Raw genomic sequence first — 27,448 nt, 5'->3', positions numbered from 1 at the left:
ACAAGTATGGATGTTAGCTTAATATTTTTTTGGGTGGTATTATTAGTCTTCATTCTAGCACCCTGCACCTGTCACAACCTGTGCAGCTCCTCTTTCCTGCCTGGGGTGTTGCTCTCTGCTCTGGTGCTTCTGGCACACTTTGGTCTGTCTCCCAACAGTTTGCTGCATCAGCTGGGTGTGCTAGAAGCACCAAAGCAGAGAGTGACACCTTAGGCAGGAAGGAACTGTAAGGGTTGTGACAGGTGCATGGTGCTAGAATGAACACTATTTATCCTTCATTTGAGTAAAGAGGAACAATTCTGGTTACTGAACTAAATTAAGTCTGTACCATGGGACGGTGCAGAAAAATCAGCTTTAATAATAGTGCTTGTATCATTTGTTGTACACAAGCCTCATGGATATATGCCTGTCAACCAGCACTTTATGATTTTTAGAAATGGGAAGCTGAAGACTCAGAAACGGGTTACTTGAACACTGTTTATTATATTATGAGATGCATGTTTTATGTAGTATCATGGCACAAGCCGGTGTGAGTTGCAGTGGACTGAACAAATGATTGGCTACTTCAAATTAGTTCAGCTGGTGATCCTGTAAGTTTGCAGTCATATATTAAATTTACAATACGCTTCTATATCAGGTTCATGATTTTCCAAGACTTCTTTGCAAAGCACTGTTTCCACAAACATAGAACAGGCAGTTAAAAAAAATAAAATAAAAAATCTATTAAACTATGGTTTGGCATATGGATAAACCCAACTACCAGTATTTCTAACAACACAGAACTATTAGTAAACTGCATACTAGAAATGAAAATACAGTTCTGCAAGTGTCACATGCTGGTCAGAAGTGTGGCGATTTTGTGCCCCTTAATAACAGACAATTACAGCGCTGTTTGTAACCTAAGACCATGCAACGTTTCTTGTTATACTCTCACTAGCGTAAGGAGGTGTGACAGGGCACTAATCAATTTAACACCATTGACATACCACGGTTGCCGCAGTATGTAACAGTATGGGATGTGTTTCTTGGAAAGCCATAACATTTGCATAGAAATCTAGATATGTTTCTTTGGCATTTAGAAGAAAAGGGAGGAAATACCAAATCAATTAAATGCTTCCAACCACATTCTCTCATTAAATTTCCCTTGAAGTGAGAAGTCTTTCATCTGTTCAATATGAATCACTCACTGTATGCTATCAGACCACTGTGCATTCTTTCACATAGTCAATTAAAATCAAGTAAAATAGGCACTTGCAGCTAAAAAGCAAGGAGTAAGTGATAGAACACAATTATTCATTACCCCAGCACCACATTGTAATTTATATCTCATTAGACGAACAACTACTGAGGATGTTATGAGTTGATCACAACTTAAATTGGTGCAAATAACCCCAACCTTTTGGCTTTGGTCATCAATTCAGTAGACAGGAAATACCAAGACAGATTGGGTTATGTTGGCATTTAGAACTGTGTGGCTTATACTAAGGAAGAAGTTGATTCAAATTATTTTAGTGCAATATGGCCCAATAGCACAGATGCGACATTAAGCTTTACTACAAGATAAGAATCAGAGAACCATACATTATTCCCAGAATTTTACTTCATTGGAAATTTCACTTTACATCCTACTAACGTACTGACAATAAGACTGCCGTTACACTAGCACAGAGGTTCCCAAACTCATTTGAATTATGGCACCTTAGGGGTAAATTTACTAACATGAAAGTTTTTAGAAATTGAGATGTTGCCCATTGCAACCAGAATCTACTTAACATTTAACTAGCACCTTCTAGAACAGTGGTGTCAAGCTCGGGCCCGCCAGCTGCAGTGGAACTACACATTCCAGCATGCAGTGCCACAGTTTTGCTATTAGGGCATGCTAAAACTGTGGCAGGGCATGGTGGGATATGTAGTCCCACAAAAGCTGAAGGGCCGGAGTTTGACACCACTGTTCTAGAAAATATAGCTAGAATCTGATTGGTTGCTATGGACAACATCTCCGCTTTTAAAAACTCTCACTTTATTAAATATACCCCTCAGAGTATCAGCATTTTTTTGCGGCAGCCCTAGGGCAAAAGTTTCTTCTTGAAAAATTCTATAAAAAAAAAGTAAATTGGGATTATATGTAATCTTTATGTTCAGTTATGTGGTGGTGAAAAGGGTTGTGCTTCTCTTTGTTAACATATTTTATGATGGGCAAGTCTGATATGATATTCGGTGGCTGCCAATCACATGGACCGTAAATCATTTGATTTGGTCCTGGATCACCAACCAATGGCACCCCTGGAAGTGCAACGTGTTACCACAGGGTGCCAATGCAACCCAGTTTGGAAATTACTGCATTAGCGTTTTTGAACATGTATTTACACTCAAATAAAAAAAACGGGCTTATTTAGGAACAATGTGTTTCACGGTCATATATGGGCAACAACAGCTTCAGCTGTTACAATGATGCGTCAAACATTGTAGCAGCTGAAACTGCATTATCCATTGAAAATTAGAGAGGTTCTGTCTGGAAAAAAGCAGTGTGCTAAATACACCAGCTTAAGTAATATCATCATTGTATATTTACATCTATTTAGTTCATGAAAAGGGCTAGGGACCTGATTTTTCAATGCTTGAAAAGGCTTAGCTCCTACCTATTATTTTACAGACTGTACTTGATAAATGCTACTTCAAAGCTAATTGGTTGCTACAGGCAACTTCTCTGGTCCACTTCTCCACACTTTTCACTGCTTGATACATAAACCCCATTTTCTGCAAAAAAGACGCCCGATGCTAGAGTAGCACCGGACCCTGGCGGCTCACTCAAAACAGGCAAGCCGCGCTGCGTGGCGTATTTTGGCTAGATCTTATGATGTCACAACTGTGTGTATAGAATATAAATATATATATATACATACACACACACAGATATATACATATACACACACAGTACATAACATTATATATATATATATATATATATATATTACACATATATATATATATATTACACATATATACACACACACACATATATATACATATACCACACAGTACATAATATATATATATTACACATATATACACACACACACAGTATATATAATCACACTTTTTTTCTTTATAGAACACGGTGTAATGATTATAGCTTAATCAGGAAGTGTGATCACGATCTTTCCCAAAAGACGTGAGTGGGTTTCAATAAAATATTTTTAAAGCAAATAACGATATGTAAGTATTGTAAACCATGCATTAGCTTCAAGATCCACCGACACATTTCTCCACCATACATAAACATCATCCACTGATGAGACAGCTCAGGATAAGATTTAACCAGTATCGCTTGGATTACACTGCACCAGATCACCATTTGCCATGTCCAGATATTGAGACTTTGTACTAACTAAACATTGGAGCTGAATACATAAGGGTGGATATTTCAAGTGTAAAGGGGTCTATCCACTAGGCGACCTGAAAGACTGAACGTCTAGCGTTCAGACCTTCAGGTCGCCGAGGTGCGTGCCCACACTGAACGGCGTTCACTGAACGTCATTCAGTGCAGGAGCCCGACCTCCTACCTCTGAACATGCTGAACCTGATGAGCGTCGTCAGGTTGACAGACATGTTCAGTAGATAGTCTGGGTCGGCAAATACCCAGCGTGCACGCGCATCGCTGGTGCTTGCCGGCTATCCATTACAACACTTTGTGAACAATGCGACCAAAACCTCCTGCTTTTGGTCGGATTGTTCACAAAGTCGTACAGGTTGAGGCTCCAATATCCAAATATTCCGAAATATGGAATATTCCGAAATACGGAATATTTTTAGCATGACTGAGAAAGTGAAACCTTTGTTTTCTGATGGTTTAATGTACACAAACTGTTTAAAGCACAAATTATTAAAAATAGTGTATAAAATAACCTTCAGGCTGTGTTTATAAGGTGTATATGAAACATAAATGAATTTCATGTAGTTACACACACTTTTTTTGATGCACAAAATTATTAAAAATATAGTATAAAATGACCTTCAGGCCATGTGTATAAGATGTATATAACACATAAATGCATTCTGTGTTTAGATTTGGGTCCCATTCCCAAGATATTTCATTATTTTATGCAAATATTCCAAAATACGGAATATTCCGTTATCCAAAATACCCCTGGTCCCAAGCATTTTGGATATGGGAGACTCAACCTGTATAATGGAAAGGCCCCTGCATTTGTGCAGCCACCCCCCCTCCCCGCCTACAAAATGGGGCGAGCTGTCAATCAACATCGACAGCCACCCTGTCTTGTAGTGAGCCCTGGAGCGATGGAGCTGCCGTCGCTCGCTGGGGCTCGCACATACGCATGCCGAAGGCGGCACATGCGCAGTGGAGGAACATCGACCCGATTGCGAGCGCTGTGCGCTCTTGAGCGGGTTTGAATCAGTTCCCGTGTGTAGTAGATTTGGCAAGGAGTAGAACGCAGTCGAGGTTGAGAAGCAGGGTAAGCAAATGCCTGACAATGCGAACTGGAGGCACTGTGGCATGAAGTGAACTGGTGGCACTGAGCCATAATGTGAACTGGGGGCATTACAATGTGGCATAATGGAAACTGGGGTTACTGTGTGGCATATGTATTGGGGGCATTACTGTGTGGCATATGTATTGGGGGCATTACCATGTGGCATAATATATACTGGGGGCATTACCATGTGGCACAATATGTACTGAGGTCATTACCGTGTGGCATATGTACTGGGGCATTACCATGTGGCATAATATGTCTTGGGGGCATTATCATGTGGCATAATATAGACTGGGGTATTACTATGTGGAATAATGTGAAGTGGGGACACTACAATTTGGTATAATGTAAACTACAATGTGGCATAATATGAATTGGGGCACTGTGTGGCATAATATGAACTAGGACAGTACTATCAGGTATAAAATGAACTAGGACACAACTATGGGACATAAAATGAACAACCTAGAAACTTTGGGCGCCCCTGTAAATGCAGTTGTTGGGCCCACAAAATTACAGTTATGCCTCTGAGCACACTGTACCCACACATTTCTCTTGATGATATCACAAGGCAGGAGGGCTGGAAGAACTGGCTTTATATAGTGCTGACTTGATGCTAGAAAGTGTACATATTCATTGGTTAGTCTCCTACTGCAAATATGTTAAATGTGAGAGTTAGCTTTAATTCCTGTTATATTAAAATGGTCTTGCATTTATATATTCTTATACTTTTCTATTCAACAAGCATGAAGTATATCATATTTCACTATATTTATCAAAATTGTCTGTCTTTGTGTACAGAGAGGCTTTTTATAAATGTTATATTAATACATGGAAATGTCTGGTTCATAGTATTTCTGATTTGTGCCAAATCTTTCTGGTGACGGAACTAGTAAGTAAGAGATATCAGTTTGATGGATGTTAGTTGTTTGAGTTGAGTCATTTTGTGTCAATATAGCTTGTGTCTAAAGGCGCACATCCACTTGCCGATTTCTATGAGTGATTGAATGATATCGTTATCGTTCAATCGCTCATGATCGTGCATGAATCTGGCACATTAATGTCATAAACGACCAGCGATGCGTGCTCCCGCTGGTCGTTTCCGACATCAATCATCGCCCGAACATGCTTGTCAACCTGACGATAACATCAGGTTGAGCATGTTAGGGGATGATTGATGTGCCTACACTAAACGACTGATCATTCAGTGTAGCCACAGCACAGACTGTGAAACGACTGCACGGTTACAATGTCGCAATCGTGCAGTCGCTTCAACGTCTGCTAGTGGATGTGTCCTTAACAGTGAAGCGTTCTGTAACACAGCAGATTTTTTCTGTATGGTTTAGTCACTTCCTTAAAAGCAATGGTCGATGCCATTTGCTACTTAATGGTACAGAGTGTCTCAACTCCATTTTGCAGCATTTATTGTGGATGGAATAAGGGTTCAGGATGACAATGCCCCATCCACAGAGAACATATGGTTGCACAATTATCTCAGGAGCATGACATTATGCTATCAATAGGCCATGGACTTCTGAATTATGAGATATGAACTCAAGCAAGGATATTCTGGAATGATGCCAGGGACAGCTTTATTCACCACCATCACTGTAATCCAGTAATCATTTCAATGACTTTCTTGTGGAGCAAAGGCGATGCATCCATCCTTCACATTTCTAATACACTGGTAGACCTAATGCTATGGTGCACACAGCCAGTATTGTTCATAGTATATATTAGCATGACTATTGTATATATTGGCATTATGACTATTGTATATATTGGCATTATGACTATTGTATATATTGGCATTATGACTATTGTATATATTGGCATTATGACTATTTGGAAAATTGAAATGCCAATATAGACATAAACTACCTGTACACTAAAACACATACAGGTTACAAGTCACAAACATACATATAAACAAAACCAATTTTGTTTAACTTGTAAGTTTTCAATTTTCAACTAATTTAATATCATACAGCACAATATTATAGATGACAAAACAGACACGTTCACTTGCACACAAGGAAATGCACAACTGGAATGACAGCTACGCATGTGATCATACAAGGCAGAACAGTTTTTGCTATTATTGATTCTTCAAAATGATAATTTCTCAACACCATCATCAGGCCAAATTTTATATTCATTTAAAGAGCAACTAAAGCATCTATTTAACATGAATCTATATCAGAGGCTGCTACTGAGTTGAATATCATATATGAAATAACTGCAGTATTTATACTTAATTAAATATGTCCACCATGCTGTTTTACCCTTCTCTGTCACATGTTTCCATGTTAGGTATGAAGTGCTACTGAATTCAGAAGAACCAGAGTAATTGACAGCTTGGCAGACCTGCTTTGTGCAAAAGTACTGTACTATGTGAATTAGTGGGTTCAAATATCAGGCAAGGTAAGTGATATCTATGCACCTCAATTTCAGCTGTTTGACCTGTAATCCATTAGTACACAGTCCTAGAGGTGTGGGAGGCGCTATCGCTGTCTATAAGAGCTAATCATTCATTGTACTGTATAAAAGAGTTGCAATGGAAAATCAGCATAACTTTCATCAATGAACTTTACTTTCATGGTTCAGGTCTGAAAAATGTACTTCTGGGGTTTAGTTGTCCTATAAAAAGCAGCTGTAATCTGGTTACCTAGAGATTTTACTTGTATTCCATGCTGATCATGGAATATAGAAAAAAGAAAATGTATAGGTTCCCACAACTTAACTTAATCCTAATATAAAGAATAACTAATAGGTCTAAAAAAGAAAACAATTTTTAGTGTTGTCATGTATGGATTTAGTATATTTGAAAAATGGTCCCAAAACTGCCAAGAGCCCTTCAAGATTACTCCAGAACCCTACCTCTGCATAAGGTTTACACAAATCTACTGCAGATGGGTCGTCATCACAGACAGGCTTATCTATCTGCTCATTTAACTTCCCAATCCATAACTGACGGCAGACATCACTTGGAGAAGACTTGGTTTGTAGTGTTTTGTTTATTTATTTGTATTGCCATTTGTTCTGCCTTTTCAAGCATATAATTGCTTGAGGAGCCAGTAACGATAAAGTACTCAGCTAATTGGCTTGGCTCACTTGGTCCTTAGCTTTCATCAGTAAAGATGTAGCTCAATAACGCAAATGTGTGTTAGAAATAGTGAAAATAAAACAATTCTCAGAGAAATCTTGTCATTAAAACTTAGAACAGAACTTCATTGCAGCCACATTATCATCATAGGTGAATATTTAGTAATGACAGAAAACACACAGACACACACACATTCTCATTTTAGATTCCTTATTGATAAAAATGGGGTGATCCAATGGACTGAATAATATGCCAAAGTGGTTGAATAGCTTGGGGGAATGGGGATGCCCTGGGTAGACAGAGGTATGGCTAATAATTATCATTAGTAATTCAGTAAATACCATTAAATGTACATTGAACTGAGGAACATTAGGTATGCATTTGTGATGTACTTTGCATGGCTTTTCATGTCAACTCAGGTTCTTACAGAAACATAATGCTTGGTCTCAAGGCTGCTAATCCTTGTAAAATAAGTCTTTCTACAAAAGTGGATGAAATTTTAATTTTTCACAAAAGTAGGGGAACATTAAGGAACAGAGCTATTCATTAAGTATGTAACACAGGAGATATCACAGATATTTCCTGGTTACAACTCTGCCCCAATAATTTCCGCAATCCCCATTCCCTTTACTATGGGGACATAGAAAAGATGTACCACATCAAGTTCAGAAAAAGCTATTTTTTTCTGAATTTGTGAGTGATACTGTACGCCACTCTGAGGTGGCGTACAGCATCCGATACCATGCACAAGCTGCCATTTGTGCTTGTGCAGCAGAGGGATCTTTTGAGGGAGATACAGGTGGCAGCAGAGCTGGGGGGGGGGGGGACAGAGACAGTGGGGGAGGACACCAGTGGCCCCTGGGGGGGGGTATAGGGAGACAGGCTGCAGCAGGGGTGGGGTTGAACAGACTAGCAGCAGTGGTGGGGGGGGCGAGATAGACAGTGGGGGGCAGGATACCAGTGGCCGCGGGAGTGAAGAGGGCCGTTACAAACACCATTGCCCACGTGGGTGGTAGGTGATGGATAGACCAACAGCAGCATTGAGGGGGGGCAACAACAGACACCAGCATCTGTGGGGGGGGGGTCGCACAACAGTGCCCCCAGGGGGGAAAGGGGGCCTGGATGGACAAACGCGGCTGGGGGAGATATGCAGCAGTGAGGAAATCTTTATGGATAACTCAGATACATTGTGAAAAGCATCAGTTTTCCGAAAAGTTGACTCTGCAAAAAGAACAGCTTTTCGGAAGAGATACTTTTGTTAGGGAGGCATGATGAATGCCTACAAAATATTTTTTTAAACTCGTGGCAAGTTTAAAACATAATTAGTACTAGTGATAATGATGAATAGACCCCTGACAGCAATTTGTAATTGAACATTTGCTGTGTTGATGGGAAAAGTTGCAGTGAAATTTAAAAAAATCAATTTCCAAAGCAGTACATTCTACTGCACAGTTGTGAAATCCATTGATACAATCCATTCCATCGATAGGAATTCCACATATTTATAAATTCACTTTTTGCACCATACATACTCTCAGTAGGCAAAATAATTCTATTGTGTAACAGGGTTAAGGCACAAATTTGCAGACAGAGGTGGAGTAAAGCAAATTTTCAGCTGAATTGTTTTGAAAATCTTACTAATTTTTGGAAATGATTAAGGTAGGCTATGGGCCGTATCCATCAGCTGCAATCCTATTGCCCCCGGTTTTCACACATGCAAATTATCCATAGACGAAAACCAATTAAAATTATTTGTTAAATTACCTTGAGTTGGCCAAAAATGACACATTAGTTTTGAGGTGAAAAAAATTTAAAGTATTGGGTCTGGTATTTTGGGGGGCTGTATGGATGGGACATGTGTTTTAAACATTACAGGTGGGCGGTGTACTTTTAAAATTTTGTAGAAATGCCCTAAAATGACACAAAAATATACTTACACTCATTTTAATGTACACCCAATTTAAATACAGCATTTATTTTGGTCAAAAATATGTGCTTTCTACCATTTTACCACTGTTATAGAAAAATACATATAACAGCCATTTGACAGAATTTAAGAACCCCAAATACTTTTATTAGGGCCACTTATACATTTCTACGAGGACAAGTCAAAAATTTTCCGCACTCCAGTTAGATTAAAACTTCTGTTGGCTGCACTGTCTTATCAACGCTTTCTGTACTAGTTTGATGTTTCCCCAGTCACTGCTGTGCAGGTTTGAACATGTTACATCAGTTCATTTGTGACTGCAGTACAAGAAAAATGGCTGTCCAACTTTTGATTTGCACAAAAGAAGAGCAGCGTGTAGTGATTAGTTTTTTGTAGTCTGAGGATGTGTCTGGTGCCGATTTTTATCGAAGACTTTGTGCACAGTATGGAGAAAGTGTTTTGTCGTGAAGAAGTGTGTATGAATGGATAGAAAAGTTCAAAGAAAGTCGCACAAGTGTCAGCCATGAAGAAGGAGCCTAACGCCCGTCCACAGCTGATGAGAACATTGAGCGTGCAAAAGAACGTATTCTGTTGGATAGACGAGTGACAGTGGATTATGTTGCAAATAATTTGCAAATCAGCCATGGCTCTGTCTATGCAATAATCCATGACAGACTTGGGTTTAGAAAGGTTTGTGCGAGATGGGTACCGAAACAACCCACACAAGAGCACAAACAGAAGCATTTGTACATCTGCAAACATAAGTTGGACAGATACTCTAAGGAAGATGAAAGTTTCTTAAAAAGAATCATTATTGGTGACGAGACATGGATTCATCACTATGAGCCTGGGAGTAAACGGCAAAGTATGGAATGGAAACATCCTCAATCGCCGACCAAGAAAAAGTTAAAAAATCAACCATCAGATGGAAAATTGATGATTACAGTTTTCTGGGATTCTCAAGGACCAGTATTGGTACATTATAAGGAAAAAGGTTCAACAATCAACAGTGCTAGTTACAGTGAGATGCTCACTGAAGCCTAAAATTCAAACAAAACGCAGAAGACTGCTATTCAAGGGTGTTGTGTTATTGCATAACAATGCACAACTGTACACCACAGTTCATACTGTCGACACTCTACAAAAACTTAATTTTAAGGTGTTAAAGCAACCTTCCTATAGTCCTGATCTTGCCCCATCGGACTATCACCTGTTTGGTCCCCTGAAAGAAGCCCTAATAGGACAAAGATTCACGTCTCATGTAGAAGTGAAGACAGCGGTGCATTCGTAGCTCGCAGCTCAGCCTAAAACATTTTTTAATGAGGGAATATGACAGATTGTTGACAGATGGACAAAGTGTGTTGAAAAGCAGGGACATTATGTTGCAAAAAAATGCATTGGTCTTTTCTGAAAATTGATTAAAATAATATCTGCAGCCAGAGTGCGGATAATTTTTGACTCGTAAATTGTTTTCCTATGTCAGTTTGCCTTTTTATGGGGTACAGAAAGATTTCCCCAATATCTGCTGTACTTTTCTCAGGTTACTCCATGGACAGTTTTCAGGCGAATGCCGCATAGGATAATGCGAAAAATGGGAGTGCGCATAAGCAAAACACGCAAAATTTTTGCACCAAAAGCCCTGAAGTGTGTGAAAACTTAACACACATTACGTTTTTGCATTATCGCAACTAATTGGATACAGCCCTATAGCCATTTCATAAATTTATAAAAAAAATATTGGTAAGGAAGAAGACGGGGCTTAATTTGCCTGTTGGCTGAAACTGTCCGTACATTTGATATGCATTGTTTAGAGAAAACAAAAACCCTCTTCATCACCAATTAAAGTAAACAATGTATTATGCCGACTAAAAAATTGCACAATTTATGCAAAGTTTGCGAATTTCGCACTAATTATTTCAAACGCTGTAATGAATGACTTCATTTAAAAAAAAAAAAAAAAAAAGTGTCAGGAAAAAAAATATTTACTATCTTGATTAAAAGCATCTCACACATATGGACAACATAACCAATTTAACAGTCTCTTGGTGGACTACACAGGAGATGGGTTAGCACATACTGTAACATGAGCAGAAAACACAAAAAACAACAAAAACACTGAAAAGATAATAAAAAAATAATCACCCACTTGAACATTTACCTTCCACTGCTCTTTTAAAGAAGACTTTGCAACTTCCACAGGTGACCACTCCATAATGGCACCCAGATGCTTCGTCCCCACAAACCAGACAAACTTTGGAAGGTCTTGAGGACCCAGTAGACATGGTCCGTAGTGCGGAGCTGAAAGAAAGAAAATAAATCCTCTTTAGTTATCAATAATTTATTGACTATGGCAGAGAAAAGTTTTGTATCAATGATGATGTTAAAAACTCTCTTTCATTAGCCAGGTATTATCCTTTCTACAACAGATCTTCTGGTTCCATCAACGCCATGCTGGGAATGAGGGGCACTGGGCCTGATTCAGACCCACTCACAAACGGGTCGATGGTGGCCCAGTGCGCACGACGGAGCCGGCTCCGTTGTGCGCATGCGCGAGACCCGGATAGTGATGGGCAAACAGTCGCTCCGGGTCTTGTACCAAAGGGGGCGTGCTGTCGATGTTGAGTGACAGCACGCCCCCTTTGGTGGGCGGGCCGGGGGCGTGGTTGCCCAAACGGAGGCGTTCCCATGGGAACGCCTCCGTTTGGGGGCGGCCCCACTGACATCACGAGTGATGTCAGTGGGAGAGATTTCGGCTCTGTGAGAGCCAAAATCTCTCTGGGGCTTGCGGCAATGAGACCCTACCACAAGGGTCTTGTCGCAAGCCCGATGGTCACGATGGACTTGACCATCGCGACCATCTTCCTGGCCGCTATGTTAGCGGCCAGGAGGCCGCTCTAAAAAACAAGTAGGCCAGCCCTGATTCAGAGCGAGCGCTCTGTCAGAGCGTCCAGCTCTGAATCAGGCCCACTGTTTCATGGGAGATGAGATAGATGCTCTGTCATCAGCATCACTACTGCAGACAGAGGAGAAATGATAATCCAAACAGTGTATGAGCAATTTTAATCTAAAGGGTGAAAGTTCACTTTGATTATGATGCTGCTGTTAGTAGTGTCCAAATGGGGAATCTACATCTAATGTTTACATCTCATTTGCCGTTTTATGAAAATGTTTTGAACTTTCATTAAAAGGAATTGTGTTTTTATTTGAAAATTGTGTGAAAGCTCCACTTTACAGGCGAACATACAAACATAAATATATATATTTAAGTATGTGTAGTTTACAGTTGAGTGGAAAGAGGACTGAAGGAACCAAAAGGTAGATTTATCAAAGGGTGAAAAGCCATAATGTCAGCTACAACTGGAGTTTTCTCTGTGATGGGGCTTTTTTTTTTATTTAATCCAATCATCAAAGGGTTACCTCCAGTGATAACATGCTCATCGCCAGCGCCGTGGTAAAAATCACATTCCTAGGATGTTTAAGCATGGGAAAGCCTATTTACAAGTATTGAAACAACAGATAACAATCTAAAGCTGCATACACACGTAAAGGTTTTTTTGTCCAACCATCCATCTAGTTGATTGGTTGGAATGAAAATCTGGTAAGGTATGAAAGCAAATGACAATCAGCAATTTGCTCCCAAACGCCGGAAAATGGACAAAAACTGTTGTTTGAACAAATTGTTTAGATCAAACATTTAACAAACTTGTCTAACGACCATTTTCATCTGTTTTCTGACATTTAGGAGCAAATTGCTGATCATCGGTTATTCCCATATGTTACCAGATTTTCATTCCAACCAATCAACTAGTTGGATAGAAAATCTTTACGTGTGTATACAGCATAACTTATAAAGGTTTAAAAATATTTTTTTACATTCATGAAATACATTTGATCAAATTCAGACGTTTATCCATTTTTGCTTATTGCAAGGAACTTAAACCCAGCCCATGCATGTTTACATTAGCTAAAATGGTTTTGTGAAGCAGCGCCTTAACCTTTACCACACCGGGACAGTATTGCAGGGACAGCTAAATATTACATTTATTCCTAAAGTGCAGCAATGAAATATCTTTATTGCTGCAATAGAAAAAAAAATAAAAAAATAACACTTCTACAGTAAGTGCGGTAATGATAAATAGGCCGCTAATTCAGGCTCTCAAACAGGGCCATGCTGGCCATCTGGCAAATACAGAAGGGGCGATAGGCTCAGGGCCTGCTCAAAAAGTGCGGCTGCCGCTGCACACGGCGAAAGTCACCTTCCGGACTTCGGAGGTGTCCCCGTCTTCCACCTCCCGCCAGAGTTCATGGTATGAGCTCAGGGGGAGAGTAGGGGTGGCGGTAGTTCAGCACCCAGCGCACAAGATGGGCTGGTAATCCATGTCGAGCAGCAGCGCCTCGCGGATCTCTGCTCGGCCGGGATACTATACTAAGAGACGGGGGCGTGCCGTGAGGTCAGGCCCCCGTGACTCGTGGCATGCCCCCGTGAAACGTAACCACGCCCATTTTGGACACACGGGGGCTGCCAGGGCAGATCTACAGCCCCAATCTGTCCCTGCTCTCTAACATACTATATTTGCAGATAAATGCTTACTACAAATGAGATGATTCTCATGTTGCCCTTTATGTGTTAATAAAAAATGCAATTATTATTTTGCAACAATATTAAAACTGTGCACTTTAACTTTAAATTCAGTCAGTCTGTTCAAGAAAGCTGTTCCTTGCACAACATGGATACACAGATGGCTTGAAATGAAATTCTCTTGCACCAAGTCTGCAACATGCTGTCAGATAAATTCCCAATCACTTCACTTGACCATAACGGTCGACATAATAAGATGAATAGAACTCAGATGATAGAGGTCCAGCTGTGCAATGCAACAAAATATACACAGTAAGGGAAACGCACATTAACAGCAAGTACAGAAGATGGGCTCACCTGTGCCAGAACCTCACAAACCTAAAACAATTTATAGTCACAATAACTAGAATACTCTGTGATAAGGCTGTTTTTCAGGTATTTCTAACTGTTTTTTTCTCCTACTTACATTGAGGAGATGTCTGATGTGTTTCTAAACAACAGGTACAGCATATTATAAATTATAATAGACTTGCGACCCACCCTGGCTTTGCATGGGAGAAATTTCATCAGCCCCCTGTATCTCATAACAACCTACGCCATGTCTCCACAGTACCCTGCACCTCATCACAACCCCCTTCTCACTCCTGCCCCCTGCATCTCACCAGTGTCACCACAATCCCCCACTGCTGCCGCTCTGCAGCTGGCTGGGGCCCGGGAAATGGGATGTGCTGGGAAGCGCAGGAGAATCATGGATGAGAGATTTGTATTGCAGCTACCGTAAGCATTATCAGCACCATGTCCCGGGGCTGGGGCACCTGTGCATATTTCCACAGCCTCCATGCGCACCCCTCCCTAACTGCCGAACATGGCGATGAGCTATGTCCTCTTTTCACAATGTATCCTGTATTGCCTGGGCTTCTTGTTGAGCTTCCTCGCCGTGGTGCCCCACTGCGAGAACAGTGCTGACTTACATGGGAGGTGCTTCCTGTTCACCGAGGGTGTGTGGCTGAGCAGTCACATCATGCTGGAGAGGGAGCACTTCGCGATGGAGAAGTAGTGGCCGGAATCCACCTGCAGGTTTACTGTAGGAATGGAGATTGGAATCCGATGGTTACTAACCATCAATGTTTTTGTTCCGAAGGTAACGTTTTCCATTATATGGTGGTGGTTCGATATTTGCCACTATCGAATGGAAATCATTTGATGGTGTTTCGTTATTTTTTTAATTTTATTTCTGACAGCTATGCCCCCACCTTCTTCCTAGCTACTGTGTCTGCATCAGGGCATCTTCATGGATTTGTTGGAGGCTCTCATTCATTGTCTTCCGCAGACGTGATCCTGCTCAGTCCCTGACTCCCTCCCCTCTCTAGTCTGCCTCTAAACAGGGCACATTGCTATCTCTGAATGTCTCTCTCTGTCTTAGAGAGCCAATCAAAGCACAGCCCTCGGCCCTGCAGCAGCAGTCAGTCACTCACACAGCACAAGCTGTTTGTGTGACGTTCATCATATTCCAAGTCCCAGTTTCAGATGCTCTCTAGTTGTTTCGGCTCCCTGGCCAGCTCTTATAGAGCAGCTTGGTGCAAGATTTTTTTTCTGTGACTTGCTTCACTAAAATCACAACTGCTCGGCTCCCTTTTGTCATAGATAAAAGGTTCAGACGCCTAAACCTTCCTTGACCAATGCTGTATAGAACAGTGAAAACTCAATAAAAACCAGTCCAGTGGTTAGCTCAAACAGACAGACCCCTAAACTGGGTACTTTATTTCATATATAAAGAGAAGAGAACAGTATTTCCGATAACTGCTGTTGAGATCAATACCCAGAAAGTACAATGATGAAAAGTATGTAGTAATCACATAGAACATATTTCTCTAAGTAAATACACAGAGTGATGGACTGAAAAGCAGACAAACATGTAGTACACAACTCCTTCAGGTATTTGAAATTACATGCATTGTACAATTTAAGTAAAACTTTAATTGCAACATGAACATTAAATAAAGCATGGCAAGTGGATGAAAGCGGTATCCAAGACTTGGATGAATAAACAGGCACATCTTAAGTGTGTTGATTAAGTCTCCATGGACTTATTAATTGCCTGAATGACTAAAGAAATGCACACTTTTACTGATTACCAGAGTCACTGCCGACCTTCCAAGAGGACTGGAAAACCTGTACAGCAAGTTATGGCATATTACAAAACCTAGATATTTCTGTGTTGGTTGTAGATGTATATATTTAGGGAGTCTAACCTACCACACACGTATCTCATTAAAAAGAACAGCTAATGGCTACTGAGCAGGGCTAGGGCAAGCACACTCGGTTACATAACAGAAACAATATAGTAAGCAGAAACAAGGAATCAATCAGGAATCATTACATAATAGTCCAAATGTGTGTACTTAATTTAGTATTAGTTACCTGAATTATATTTTTTTAAAACATTATTTAATTGTGCATATGGAACTGCAATAGTAAAGAGAGGAGTTTGAAAGGTATGTAGTGGATATCCCGGCTGTTGGGATGCAGGTGCTGGAATCCTGACACCAGTCAGAATCCCAGCGCCAGTATCCCCACAGTAAGTATTGGGATTAGGGGGAGGGTTAAGTTAAGGCACTAGCCAGAATCCCAGAGCACCAGTCAGAATCCCAGCACCAGTATCCCCACAGTAAGTATTGGGATTAGGGGGGGGGTTAAGTTAAGGCACTAGCGGGAGGGTTAGGGTTAGGCTGCAGGGGGGAGGGAGTGTTAGGTTTAGGGGTAGGATACTTACCGATAGGTGTCTGTATCCTAACCCCGTCGGGTTTCTGACCGCCGGCATAAAATATGATTTGTACTCTGAAATGCTAAGTGGGGGATGATATGCTGGTTTTTTTTTTTTTTAACAATTATTTAAATGTAAAAAGATATTAGCATTTAAAAGAAGGTTACTACCCTCATGTAAGTTAAACAAAATCGCTTGTGCATGTCCTCTTGCAACTTGTACTAAGCATTGCTTTATCTTTCTAGATTCCTTCTGATTGTTCCTGATCTACTAATATAATGCCATGCCGTATGATTATCCAGCAAACAAACATGAATGAAGGAAGTCCTTAACATAAATACAAAGTTTAGTAAAAGAAGCATAAGGACATACTCTGTGGTACTGTGATTCAAGAAAGTTTGGGAAACACTGGCTTAAATGGCCTCTTTTAACCTAAGACAACTAATATGCGGTATTAATAGTTACAACATATAAGAGACTGCATATCAACAAAAGAGTTTGTATGATCTAGTAACCTCTATTCAACATCTGTTCAGATGTGGGGACTCTAGTTTTGGTTTAACATAACTTAGTAATAATCTGGTTCCTATCTTGGGCTGTCAGACCTACACATATAACTTGTAATAAAAATCAACAGGATGTAATCAGGATCCTGACCGTCAGGATGCCAACAGTCATAATACCGACAGTGGCATTTCAGCGGTCACAATCACGTCGGTAAGACTTATAGTTAGGCACTAGGGGGAGGGTTAGGCTGCGGGAAGGGAGGGGTGGGCTGCGGGCAGGATTGCTTTAGGGTTAAAATACTTACCAAAATCCATAAGGATTTTCGTCGGGATGCTGCTGACGGGCTTCTCACAGTCAGCATCCTGACTGCCGGGATCTCCGTACCAAACTAGCTTCAGCAAGTACCATGGACTTCTTAACAACCCCCTTTCCCATCTCTCTACACATCCATTACTTACGAGCCATCCCTTTACTTACCCTTATGAACACCCTACTTTGATGGCTCCCTTTGTTGTTTGTGTTTGCATTAAATTAATGTTACTCTAGCAAAGTGAAAAACTTGTTCTTGAATTGTAGACATTAATAATGTGGGTTCTTATTTTGTTTTACTCTGCAATAAAATTATTCTGAGAGAAAAAAAAACTATTCTTGAAGCGTACGTCTAGAAGATTTACTACTTAGAAATAACTTCCATTGTGCTCAATAACTGAATAATTCTCCCTATTTGTTTCCTGTTCTTACACAAAGCTTCCAGTTCACTTCGAACTAGCACTACACTTTAATCATTATATAATACTCCATAATCTTAGCTTCCTCTGTTACTCTTATTTATTTTATTTAATAAAAAATATAGAAGTCAATTCAATTACCTCACGAGTTGCCCTTGAGACGACAGCCAAACTTGCTCCCATCGCAACCCTATCTCACCCTAGAATCACTAAAGTATGCACATGGCCCTGTGGGCTGCAAACAAAAATCAGTGAGTTTGGAGCTACCGTTAAATGCGGCATTATTAGCGGGCACTAGATAATTGCACATAATGTAGTTGACCCCATAAAGTATAATCAGCTTTGTTAAATTTATAATATTGGCATTTGTGTTCGCTCCATAACTAAAAGTGTAATTCAAGTTTGTTAAAAATCTGGGTACAAAAAATAATTATAAATGAGCTGTACAACTCCAAGGAGGCTGAGAGGCCCTGACCCACTTCAGGGAGGCTAGCTCAGTAGTATCCAACCATTGTTTTCTGCTTCCCTCTGACCATACTTGCCTACTTGTGTATGATTAGCTCATCAAAGCAGCAGTTGTGGCTATAATTGGGGAACTGTCATTGTTTACTGGTGTTGCCTGGTTTTAAAGAGAAAGGATATTTTTGAATGTCTAAAAGTTTCAGAGACCATTGCCTACATTATAGTCACAAACAAATTATTCCAGTATTTAGGAGAGTTGCATTACAAATGCATAAACTGGATAAATACATTGCCCTATTAGTTCCTGGAAGAACAATCTGCCCATTTTCATCAGAAGTAAAGAGATGCAAACATTTGATCATTCAATTCAAGGAATTAAATGTATACACCTCATAAAAGATTTAGCATAGTAAAAATGACAGTTTTACAATGATCATACTAATTTTAAAGACTACAAAAAAATTAAAACACAAAATAAAATGACCGACCAACCACATTTGTTTAATATATTACAATAATGTAATACCTTTTATTTGGCATTACTAATCCACCACAGCTCTTTGACTGTTTACAAACCCAAGGTGGCTACATTGTTCCAACATTTATATATATTTTTTTGCTTACAGCAAATGGTCAGGTCATTCTGTTAAGGGGCCTATCCATTACATGATTTTTTGAACGATCCGACCAAAACCAGGAGGTTTTGGTCGCATTGTTCACAAGGTCGTGTAATGGATAGCTGGCAAGGACCAGCGATGCGTGTGCACGCTGGGTCCTTGCCGACCCCGATTATCTGCCGAGCATGCTGGTCAACCTGACGACGCTCGTCAGGTTCCACATGTTAGCAGATAGGGAGGTCGGTCTCCTGCACTGAATGACGTTCAGTGAACACCATTCAGTGCGAGTACCGCACCCGGCGACCTGAAAAACTGAACGCTAGACGTTCAGTTTTTCAGGTAGCGTTTTCGATAGTTTATGTTGGTATCAGGAGTAACAGTGGAATATTAAATGGGCCCATCTAGACTACAAATCTCCTGCATTTTAAAATAACAAAAGTAAAAATTACACATGAGCAAGTTTCTTACAATTATACTTGGCTTATTATTGATTAATTAAACCAGCATGAACAGAGAATCAAGGCAAACAATTGCTTGGGTAGTGTGAACATACGGACTGTTCAACCGATCCTAGACAAACTTTTTGAAGTTTTACAGAGACGCTATGAGGTGGATTCAATTAGCCGTGAGTGCCATCAGATTGGCTTCCTGCGGTTTAGCGGGATGGGTCTCAGATGTTGATTTCTGCTTGCAGTTTATAAAGGTGCCAGCAAAGACCAGCTGTAATTGCTCTGTGAGCCTGATACACAGATGAACGTAACTGTATTGTGAGCACAAAAAAAATGCTTATATATTTTATATATTTGCCCGCTTTCAGGGGTGAATGGGATTTTGCGAGCAGACTGCCGCTATCTGTATGCTTGGTTTGATACTCGCCATCATTAACAGAGCATACATATACAGATGTGTCCACATACAGCCTCCTTGTGCGTTAAACAGCTCTTCTAGTCGCGCCATGCCGTGGCGTGACTTGGTAGCACCGATCTTTTCATGGGACTTTTTACCTTCAATTGCACAGGGATGCAAACAGAACGCACAAGCAGCTTCCGATGATTAAAATGATATGCGGAATGTCTATGTTCTGTGTGCAACTATGGGTGTATCTGCATGCGTAACGCTATGTTACAGTGTCACAGCCGGTGGTACTGTAACGTAGCGTTTCGCATGCAGATACACCTGCAGTTGCACATATAGAACATAGGCATGCCGCTTGTGCATTCCATTTGCATCACTGTGTGAAGAAAACGCATTTGAAGATAAAAAGGCGCACAAAAATACTCCCAACGCTAGCGAGTCAAACGCCGCTCACGCGTTGTGTGTAACACGACTTGTAGGACCATGTTTGTGGACACATTTGTACATCTGAAAACAGAAGCATTTACACTTGCGTCCAAATCTATGCCCGAAGTTCTGCCACCGCGCCTTCACTGAGCTTTGCATCAGGACCTATGTACTCTACTTGAAAACAGTAAATAAATAATATACAATTTTATCTGAAAAACCCATAAGTGTCTCTGCAAAAATATTTAATCTGAGCCAAAAATAATGCTCATTAGAAACTACCAGCGCTGGGAGTGGGCAACCGGCTTATTCCAAATGTACCTAGTCTCTGGGTATGCCACTTCAGGACTACAGCACCAGAGTCTCCTCATAGCGTACTGAATGCTCACAGGTCACTGAATGGACAAGACATATCCGTAAAAAGCAAACACACAGACGAAAGTAGCAGAACTGGTTCACACCTCAGGTAATGAGCTTAGCACCACTGATCTGTTATACTGTGCTTGGGTATGTGCTGGATAGTATATTTTGGGCACTGCTGAATAGAACCACTAGTCTTAACCACTAGTCTAGGAAGCTAATTATCGACTGATCTGTGACCGATGCTGCCATTTTGTACACAGTCGCTTGGTCTGCAAAGCCACTGATGGGCGTCTCAATACAAATCCAGACGGCTGTGACATTCGCATGTTTGGGCACAGCCGCTGCGTACAAATTTGCAGCGCAGTGGCATTAGGGTCCAGTTCTGAATCAGGCCTACAGTACAACCGCCACCAGTTCTAAACAGCTACCAAGTATTTTGTTACAAAATAAATGGTTTCAAAATGGTCCTGGACCTTTCAGAAACCTAAAATCCAGGCATGCTCAATAAAGTTTTTTTCATCCCTATAGCACAAGATATTTGCCCAACAAACAACATTAAAAGAAAGTGTAAACATTATAGACAATTTATAGTCATTAATAGCATAACATGTATGTTTATAAAGACAATTAAGTACAATACACTATGAATATTCAATGAAGACACACCACTGCCCAACCTTCAAGCTGCACGCCTATACAAACACCGAAAATTGCCAGATAATATATTATGGGTTCTCAGAGGTGTGCGTTTAACTGGTCTATTGAAAAAAACACTTAATACATGAAAATCAACTGAATGGAGGAGTACAAAGGATGAGCAAATGGTATACACTCATAATTGTAAAGATGTTGATCCCAATCTTCTTGTTGTTCCTTCTTTCTTTGCTCACCTCTACTCTTGAGTACGGTACGTTTGGCTATCCTAGAAATGCTCCACCTACTTAAAGGAAGGTTCGACACACTGTTGTTTCTTTCTTCTCTCTATATATATTCGGATATTACCGAGAGAAAAGAGAAGAAAGGAGGAACAACAAGGTTGGGAGCAACATCTTTACAATCATGAGTGAATATACCATTTGCTCATCCTTTGTACTCCTCCATTCAGTTGATTTTCATGTATTAAGTGTAATTTTCAAAAGACCCGTTAAGCGCGGACTTCTGAGAACCCATAGTATATTATCAAGTACAATACACGGTTTTTGCTTTTACTACGCTATATCATTTTAATCTCTTGTTCTAATCCTAACTTATCTATTTATAGGCTAGTCTTTTTTATATCCCTACTGTAGTCCCAGCTGTAGCTCTTATACTACCCTTAGCCCCAAAATATGTACAAACACATCAATGAATTGAATGCATTTTCCCAAAAAATCTGCCACAAAATGCATGACTCCACTATAAGTAGCAAAATGTGTTAACAGATCGACCCTTTAAACCACCAATGTAACGTGTACTTTCAAAAGGAAAATTGCTTCAATATTTTGCACCATAATAGTAATATCAGTATTCCTGATTATGATTATTTTGTGTACATTTCAGTACTGCAATGGTAAACACAAAAGCACTGGATTTTTGTTCGAATACAATCTTCTTTATTTCACTCATTTTCAAAACTTTTAGCAATCCCTATTTTATCATACTACGCATATAATACATCTTATGAAGCCAGCTACAATATTGTGAGACACTAGCGTTGCAGTTTGCCATAGGTCAAAAGGGGAACAAAATATGGTCAAATATTATAGTGGTGGAAAATCAGAAGTACATTTCTTTTTAAAAAGCATAAAATTAAAGAATGTTATTAAAATAAATGGTGTTATGTAATTAACTGTTAAAAATGTGAGATAAAGATGTGGTTTTAAGTAAATTTTTTAAAGTACAAAGCAATTGAAAAAAATGTCTTAATGGTAAAAAGTTATATTAATGACAGTTTACTTTATTTCCATTTTAGAGTAGTCATTTTGTTACTCTAATTCTTCTTTTTAGAGGAATTTATGAGCCCACTTTAGAAAAACATACTTGAAAACACACACACTTTATTGCTATTTGAATACAATTTGCAGTTTGAAATTCGAAACCAATGGGGGCGATTCAGTTCAGTGTGATGCTGAATAGCCCTGGGAAGGAGTTCCAGTAACTATTCAATTGACCGCACTATTAAGTCTGACTAGAACCACTTAAGTCAGAGAATGCCGGTTACCGCACCTTAAGCTGGGTGTTTGGTCATAGTAACCGGCATTCTCTGACTAATGTGCCAGCTATTAGCGCAGTGCTCAGCTGGAAAACAGCAGCGTGGCCGGCACTTGAGGTGCAAGCAGAAATCCTGTAGTTGGACTCAACAGCGCCGTCAATTGAATAGCTTCAGGTGCTCCTTCCCAGGGCTATTCAGCATCGCGCTGAACTGAATCACCCCTAATGATGGTAAAGAGTCAGCCCTACATTGCAAGAGGCTCAGCAAATGTTTACTTGCATCACCTAGCTCTGTGCCCATATGTCAGAAATTATAGAATAAAAATGAAAGTGATGGGAGCTGCTGGCTTTCATATCAGATCACCTCATAGGCAAAACATGGGGAGGCCAGGAGAATATCTAAATGAAAAAAGAGGAGGCAGCACAGTCTGCATCGCATGGCCTCTCTCTTCCTCTGCTCCATTGGACTGAGGGCCTGATTCACTACGGATTGCTATTGCGAATGCTGCGAAAATATGCTAATGAATTCTATCACAATGCCGTCGCACTGCCAGCATAGAGATGCCTACTGCCTCCCACTACCGATATCTTACATCCGTAATACCTTGCAAACTTCCATAAATATCGGTAACATCGAGTACCATTAGCCCCTCACGCAGAATTACAGCAGCCCTGACCTTACCCTAGAAATTGCTAACCTTGTACCACGCAGTAAGTACTCAAGCTGTGTATGCAATCGCACTGGCTAATTTATGCACGCCCATGCAACGGCGTTCAAACCGATAGACACGCCTGCATTTCTCCGACCACTCCCCTGTCACCACCCCCAAACGCTCACTGCCTGTCAATCACTCTGCGATGGCTCTCCGTGGTTTGTATGATCGCAATGCTATTGCAGTGGAGCCTTCGTGCACTGCGATGCATACGCATGCACAGTACACAAAAATCGGCCGTCTGTGGACGGTTTAGCAATAGCGATCCTAAATGAATCAGGCCCTGAGTGACCAGGTAAGTTGGCCCTGTGGTGGTTTCAAAGGTCACTTTAAAAAAAAATTGTAATAAATGGTAGCATGAAGGATGGGAAGTTTACCAGTTGGTCCATCACCAGATAAAAAAAGTGATGGACTTTCTTGTTTTTATTTACGAAAACATTTGCCATGCCCTTAAACAGGAACAAAACTTATATAACTGCTCGATTTCTACTGTACAAGCAGCAGTTTATACTTGGCAGCACCAATTCTTATTTTGGACATCCATTAAATTAGATTAATTATAAGGAAATACCTGTGATTTACAACTATAATTACTTATTACATAACATAGTAAAATACTGTTTTTCTATTCATAACCAGTTCCTACCATTTTAGAACCCTGTATTATGAATAACCCACTCTGTGATGTTTATATGTAGCCGAGTCAATGAATGTCACTTTTATCATCTCTGCCAAGCCCCTCTGGCCATCAACGCTAACTAAGAAAAAGCGCTGGAGGCGACATACAGTCCCTTATTTGGAAAGAACAATAACACCTGGCCTTTACTGGCTGGGATTCAAAGGTAACATTTTATTCTCCCCTACCATTTCAAGCATTTTAATAAATAATGGCTTTATTATGTTCAGTTTTTATTGTGTTTTTTTTAACCACAACAATAGCAAGCCTTTATTATCTCATGTGTAGATAATTGTCTGCATAACAAATAGACAAAAACACTGTGCAGTTGCTAGGCAACACAATTAAAGAAGACACAAAAACCAAGTCAATGTTTCTATTTAAACTTTGTGGTACAGACATTACAGTATGTGAAACAAAACCCCAAACAAACGTGACACCCATTACTGTATGCATCAATCGCTTACAGTATTTAATGTGTTGCATGTTCTGCTTAGTCAAATAAAAACATATGTCGTATTATTCAATGTTGGATATTAAGCCTAGTTAAAAATAAATGTAATTAAACAAACACTGGGTGCAAACTACTTATTCAATATTTTCTTAACAAATACTACTCCGTGTTTAAATATTTACAACATACACCATGTAAGGGTTTTTAAACAGTATACCATTATATTTCATGACTGAAAACTTATTTTGAGTTGAAATTAAATAGTTTATATACCCCATGGAGCTGCCTGAGTAACTGTGGGGAACACATACCACATGGCATACACTACGTGCACATGTATTAACTCAACTGGAATAAAATCAGAAAAGCAGAATATTACTTCACATTGAAAAGGGTTATATATAGTAAGTGGTTGGTATGTACATATTTGTCTCATTATTAAATATTTTTCTCTCTTTTCAAATACAGATCTACTGTAACCAATCACATGCTAGACTTTACTAAGCTAACTTGCACCTGACCGATCAATGCTATTTATTGGGTTTATTGCCTATGGCAGTGGTTCCCAAACTTTTTTGAATCACGGCGCCCTAGACTATCATTGTTTTCACGGCACCCCTAAGCTGAAAGTTTGTTATTGAGAAATTCATATTAAAATGTAGTATAGTGAAGCAAATTGTGCTCACCTGTCATCCTTAGGTTCAGTTATGTGGTGGTGGGCAGGTTTGAGCTTCTGTTTGTCCACATATTTACATTACATTGACCATTAATATTTTTATTTGGTGCTGGAGCACCAGCCTGAGACACCCCTGCAAGTGGTGTCTAGGGACACCAGGGGAACAGTTTAGGAACCACTGGCCTATGGGTTACAGGCAAATGGGGACACTAACTACATAATCTTTAAAAAGTGGCTTTAGGAAGTAATTCACTTTTTTATGTTTAACGCAAACGGTATGCAGTCGGGAAGCTGGCGGACCTAACCCCGACAGCTGGCTTCCCGACTGTCATATCCCGGCAAAGGTCTAAAGACAGGCGGCGATATGCCGACGACTGTCATTAGACATACGCCGGGAGCCCGACGCCCGGCATTCCGATCGAAGGGACAACGGGCACGGGTAGCCGTGGGGGGGAGGGGGTGAGGGTTAGGCTTAGAGTTCCCTGGGGGGGGGACTTAGGGTTAGGCACCCTAAGTTTAGGGTGCGGGGAAGGGGGGTTAGGTTTAGGCACTGGGGGGGAAGGTTAGGGTTAGGCACTCCTAAGGGAGGATTAGGGGGTATAAATAGGTTAGTATATACTTACCTTTGACGATCGGGATTTCCTCTTCTGCCGGGATGCCACTGTCAGGATTCCAACCGCCTGGCATGGGCCCCTCGGTAAATCATACCGATTCCCACTACAACGTGTACTAACAGCTGTTCATCTGACATCTCCAAGAAGTTCTTTTATTGTACTTTAAATATGGGGCTGTTGGTGCTCACCAATTAGAACTCACCCACTATACTTCTGCATTATCTACACGCATACATTTTATAGACAAAAAATACTGAGATGTGCAGATAAAAACAATGTCATGAAAACTACAATTTGGACACTTTAAAATAAGACAACTGTGTAATGAAAGCATTTTACTTTTTGATATTGTAAGCTATAAATATATCAAATCAATGCTCAAAAGCATAAACCACACAGAAATATATAGTAACATTGCTTATGTTTAAAATTTTAATTTAATTGAACCCTAGACATTAATTGTGTTGCCTAGCAACTGCACAGTGTTTTTGTCTATTTATTATATCATGTGTAGATCCAGCGTTGTGAAGATCCTGTTCCTCTGGCATGAGTGCTTGGAAATTTATAAAAATGGGTTTGAGATGAAAGCGTGCCAGCAGAAAGGGTCACACCCAGACATCCCAACCATCATGGAAAATCTCAAGCAAAGAAACCTGTAAGGGAAATGGTTCCAATGCTGTCTCTAGTCATTGTCCTACGGTAGTTGCGTAAGCAACGTTAATGTCGTTTGGGCTGCCGCTGGTTTTATTACCCGCAGGAGTTCCAATGGTAAAAAAAAAAGTGCCAGCATAGTGCAGATCAACGTATCCAAATGATACTGTGCTATAGATCTTATATAGTATGCTCACAGTCAATAGGATGGAAGAATGCTTTGGACATTCATTTAAAAATTTGTTGTGTTATAAAATTAATAAAATGCTATCCAAGATAAAAGAAATCAGCAGTGTCTGCCGGTGCGTCCTAGTCGCATCGCATCTTAGTCGCATTTTTAGACACAAAAAGACACAAAAAAAGATGCAGAGTTTCATGGGACCTGGTGCGCCGTAAGGGGCCTTTTAGCGGAACTGCAGCAAAGATGTGTAAGGACACATCTGTTAGATGGAAGAGTGGTTACTAGAGGTTGTAGAAAAATGTTCACATAATTGGATAGTCCTGAAGTAAAGAATTCAATACCTGAAACTATTGTTTGACCTATGAGAGGGAAGGGAGGGGATGGTGGTTGTTTTTAGGCAGGCTATAGAGATATGGAATAAGTGGATAAGTAATGTAAAGTTATTTAAATTGAGCGGACTTCC

General features: G+C 40.2%; 1 protein-coding gene across 2 annotated transcripts in view; it reads right to left on the bottom strand.

Moving 5' to 3' along the window:
• The window catches only part of NR3C2 (nuclear receptor subfamily 3 group C member 2), a 400,488-nt gene that overhangs the window by 184,290 nt on the left and 188,750 nt on the right, over positions 1-27,448 (bottom strand). Inside the window, exon 3 of one of the 2 annotated variants that reach the window (XM_088448406.1) lies at positions 11,676-11,827. In XM_088448406.1, coding sequence (XP_088304532.1) covers positions 11,676-11,827 — 152 coding nt within the window. The remainder of the gene's footprint in view (positions 1-11,675; positions 11,828-27,448) is intronic. The other variant, XM_088448416.1, reaches the window with a different exon arrangement.

Source organism: Taudactylus pleione, unplaced genomic scaffold (genome assembly GCF_031769625.1).
Source record: "Taudactylus pleione unplaced genomic scaffold, aTauple2 ptg000021l, whole genome shotgun sequence".
NCBI classification, from domain to species: domain Eukaryota; kingdom Metazoa; phylum Chordata; class Amphibia; order Anura; family Myobatrachidae; genus Taudactylus; species Taudactylus pleione.
The sequence above is the reverse complement of the archived record's forward strand: the minus strand, read 5'-3'. Positions and strand labels throughout refer to the sequence as shown.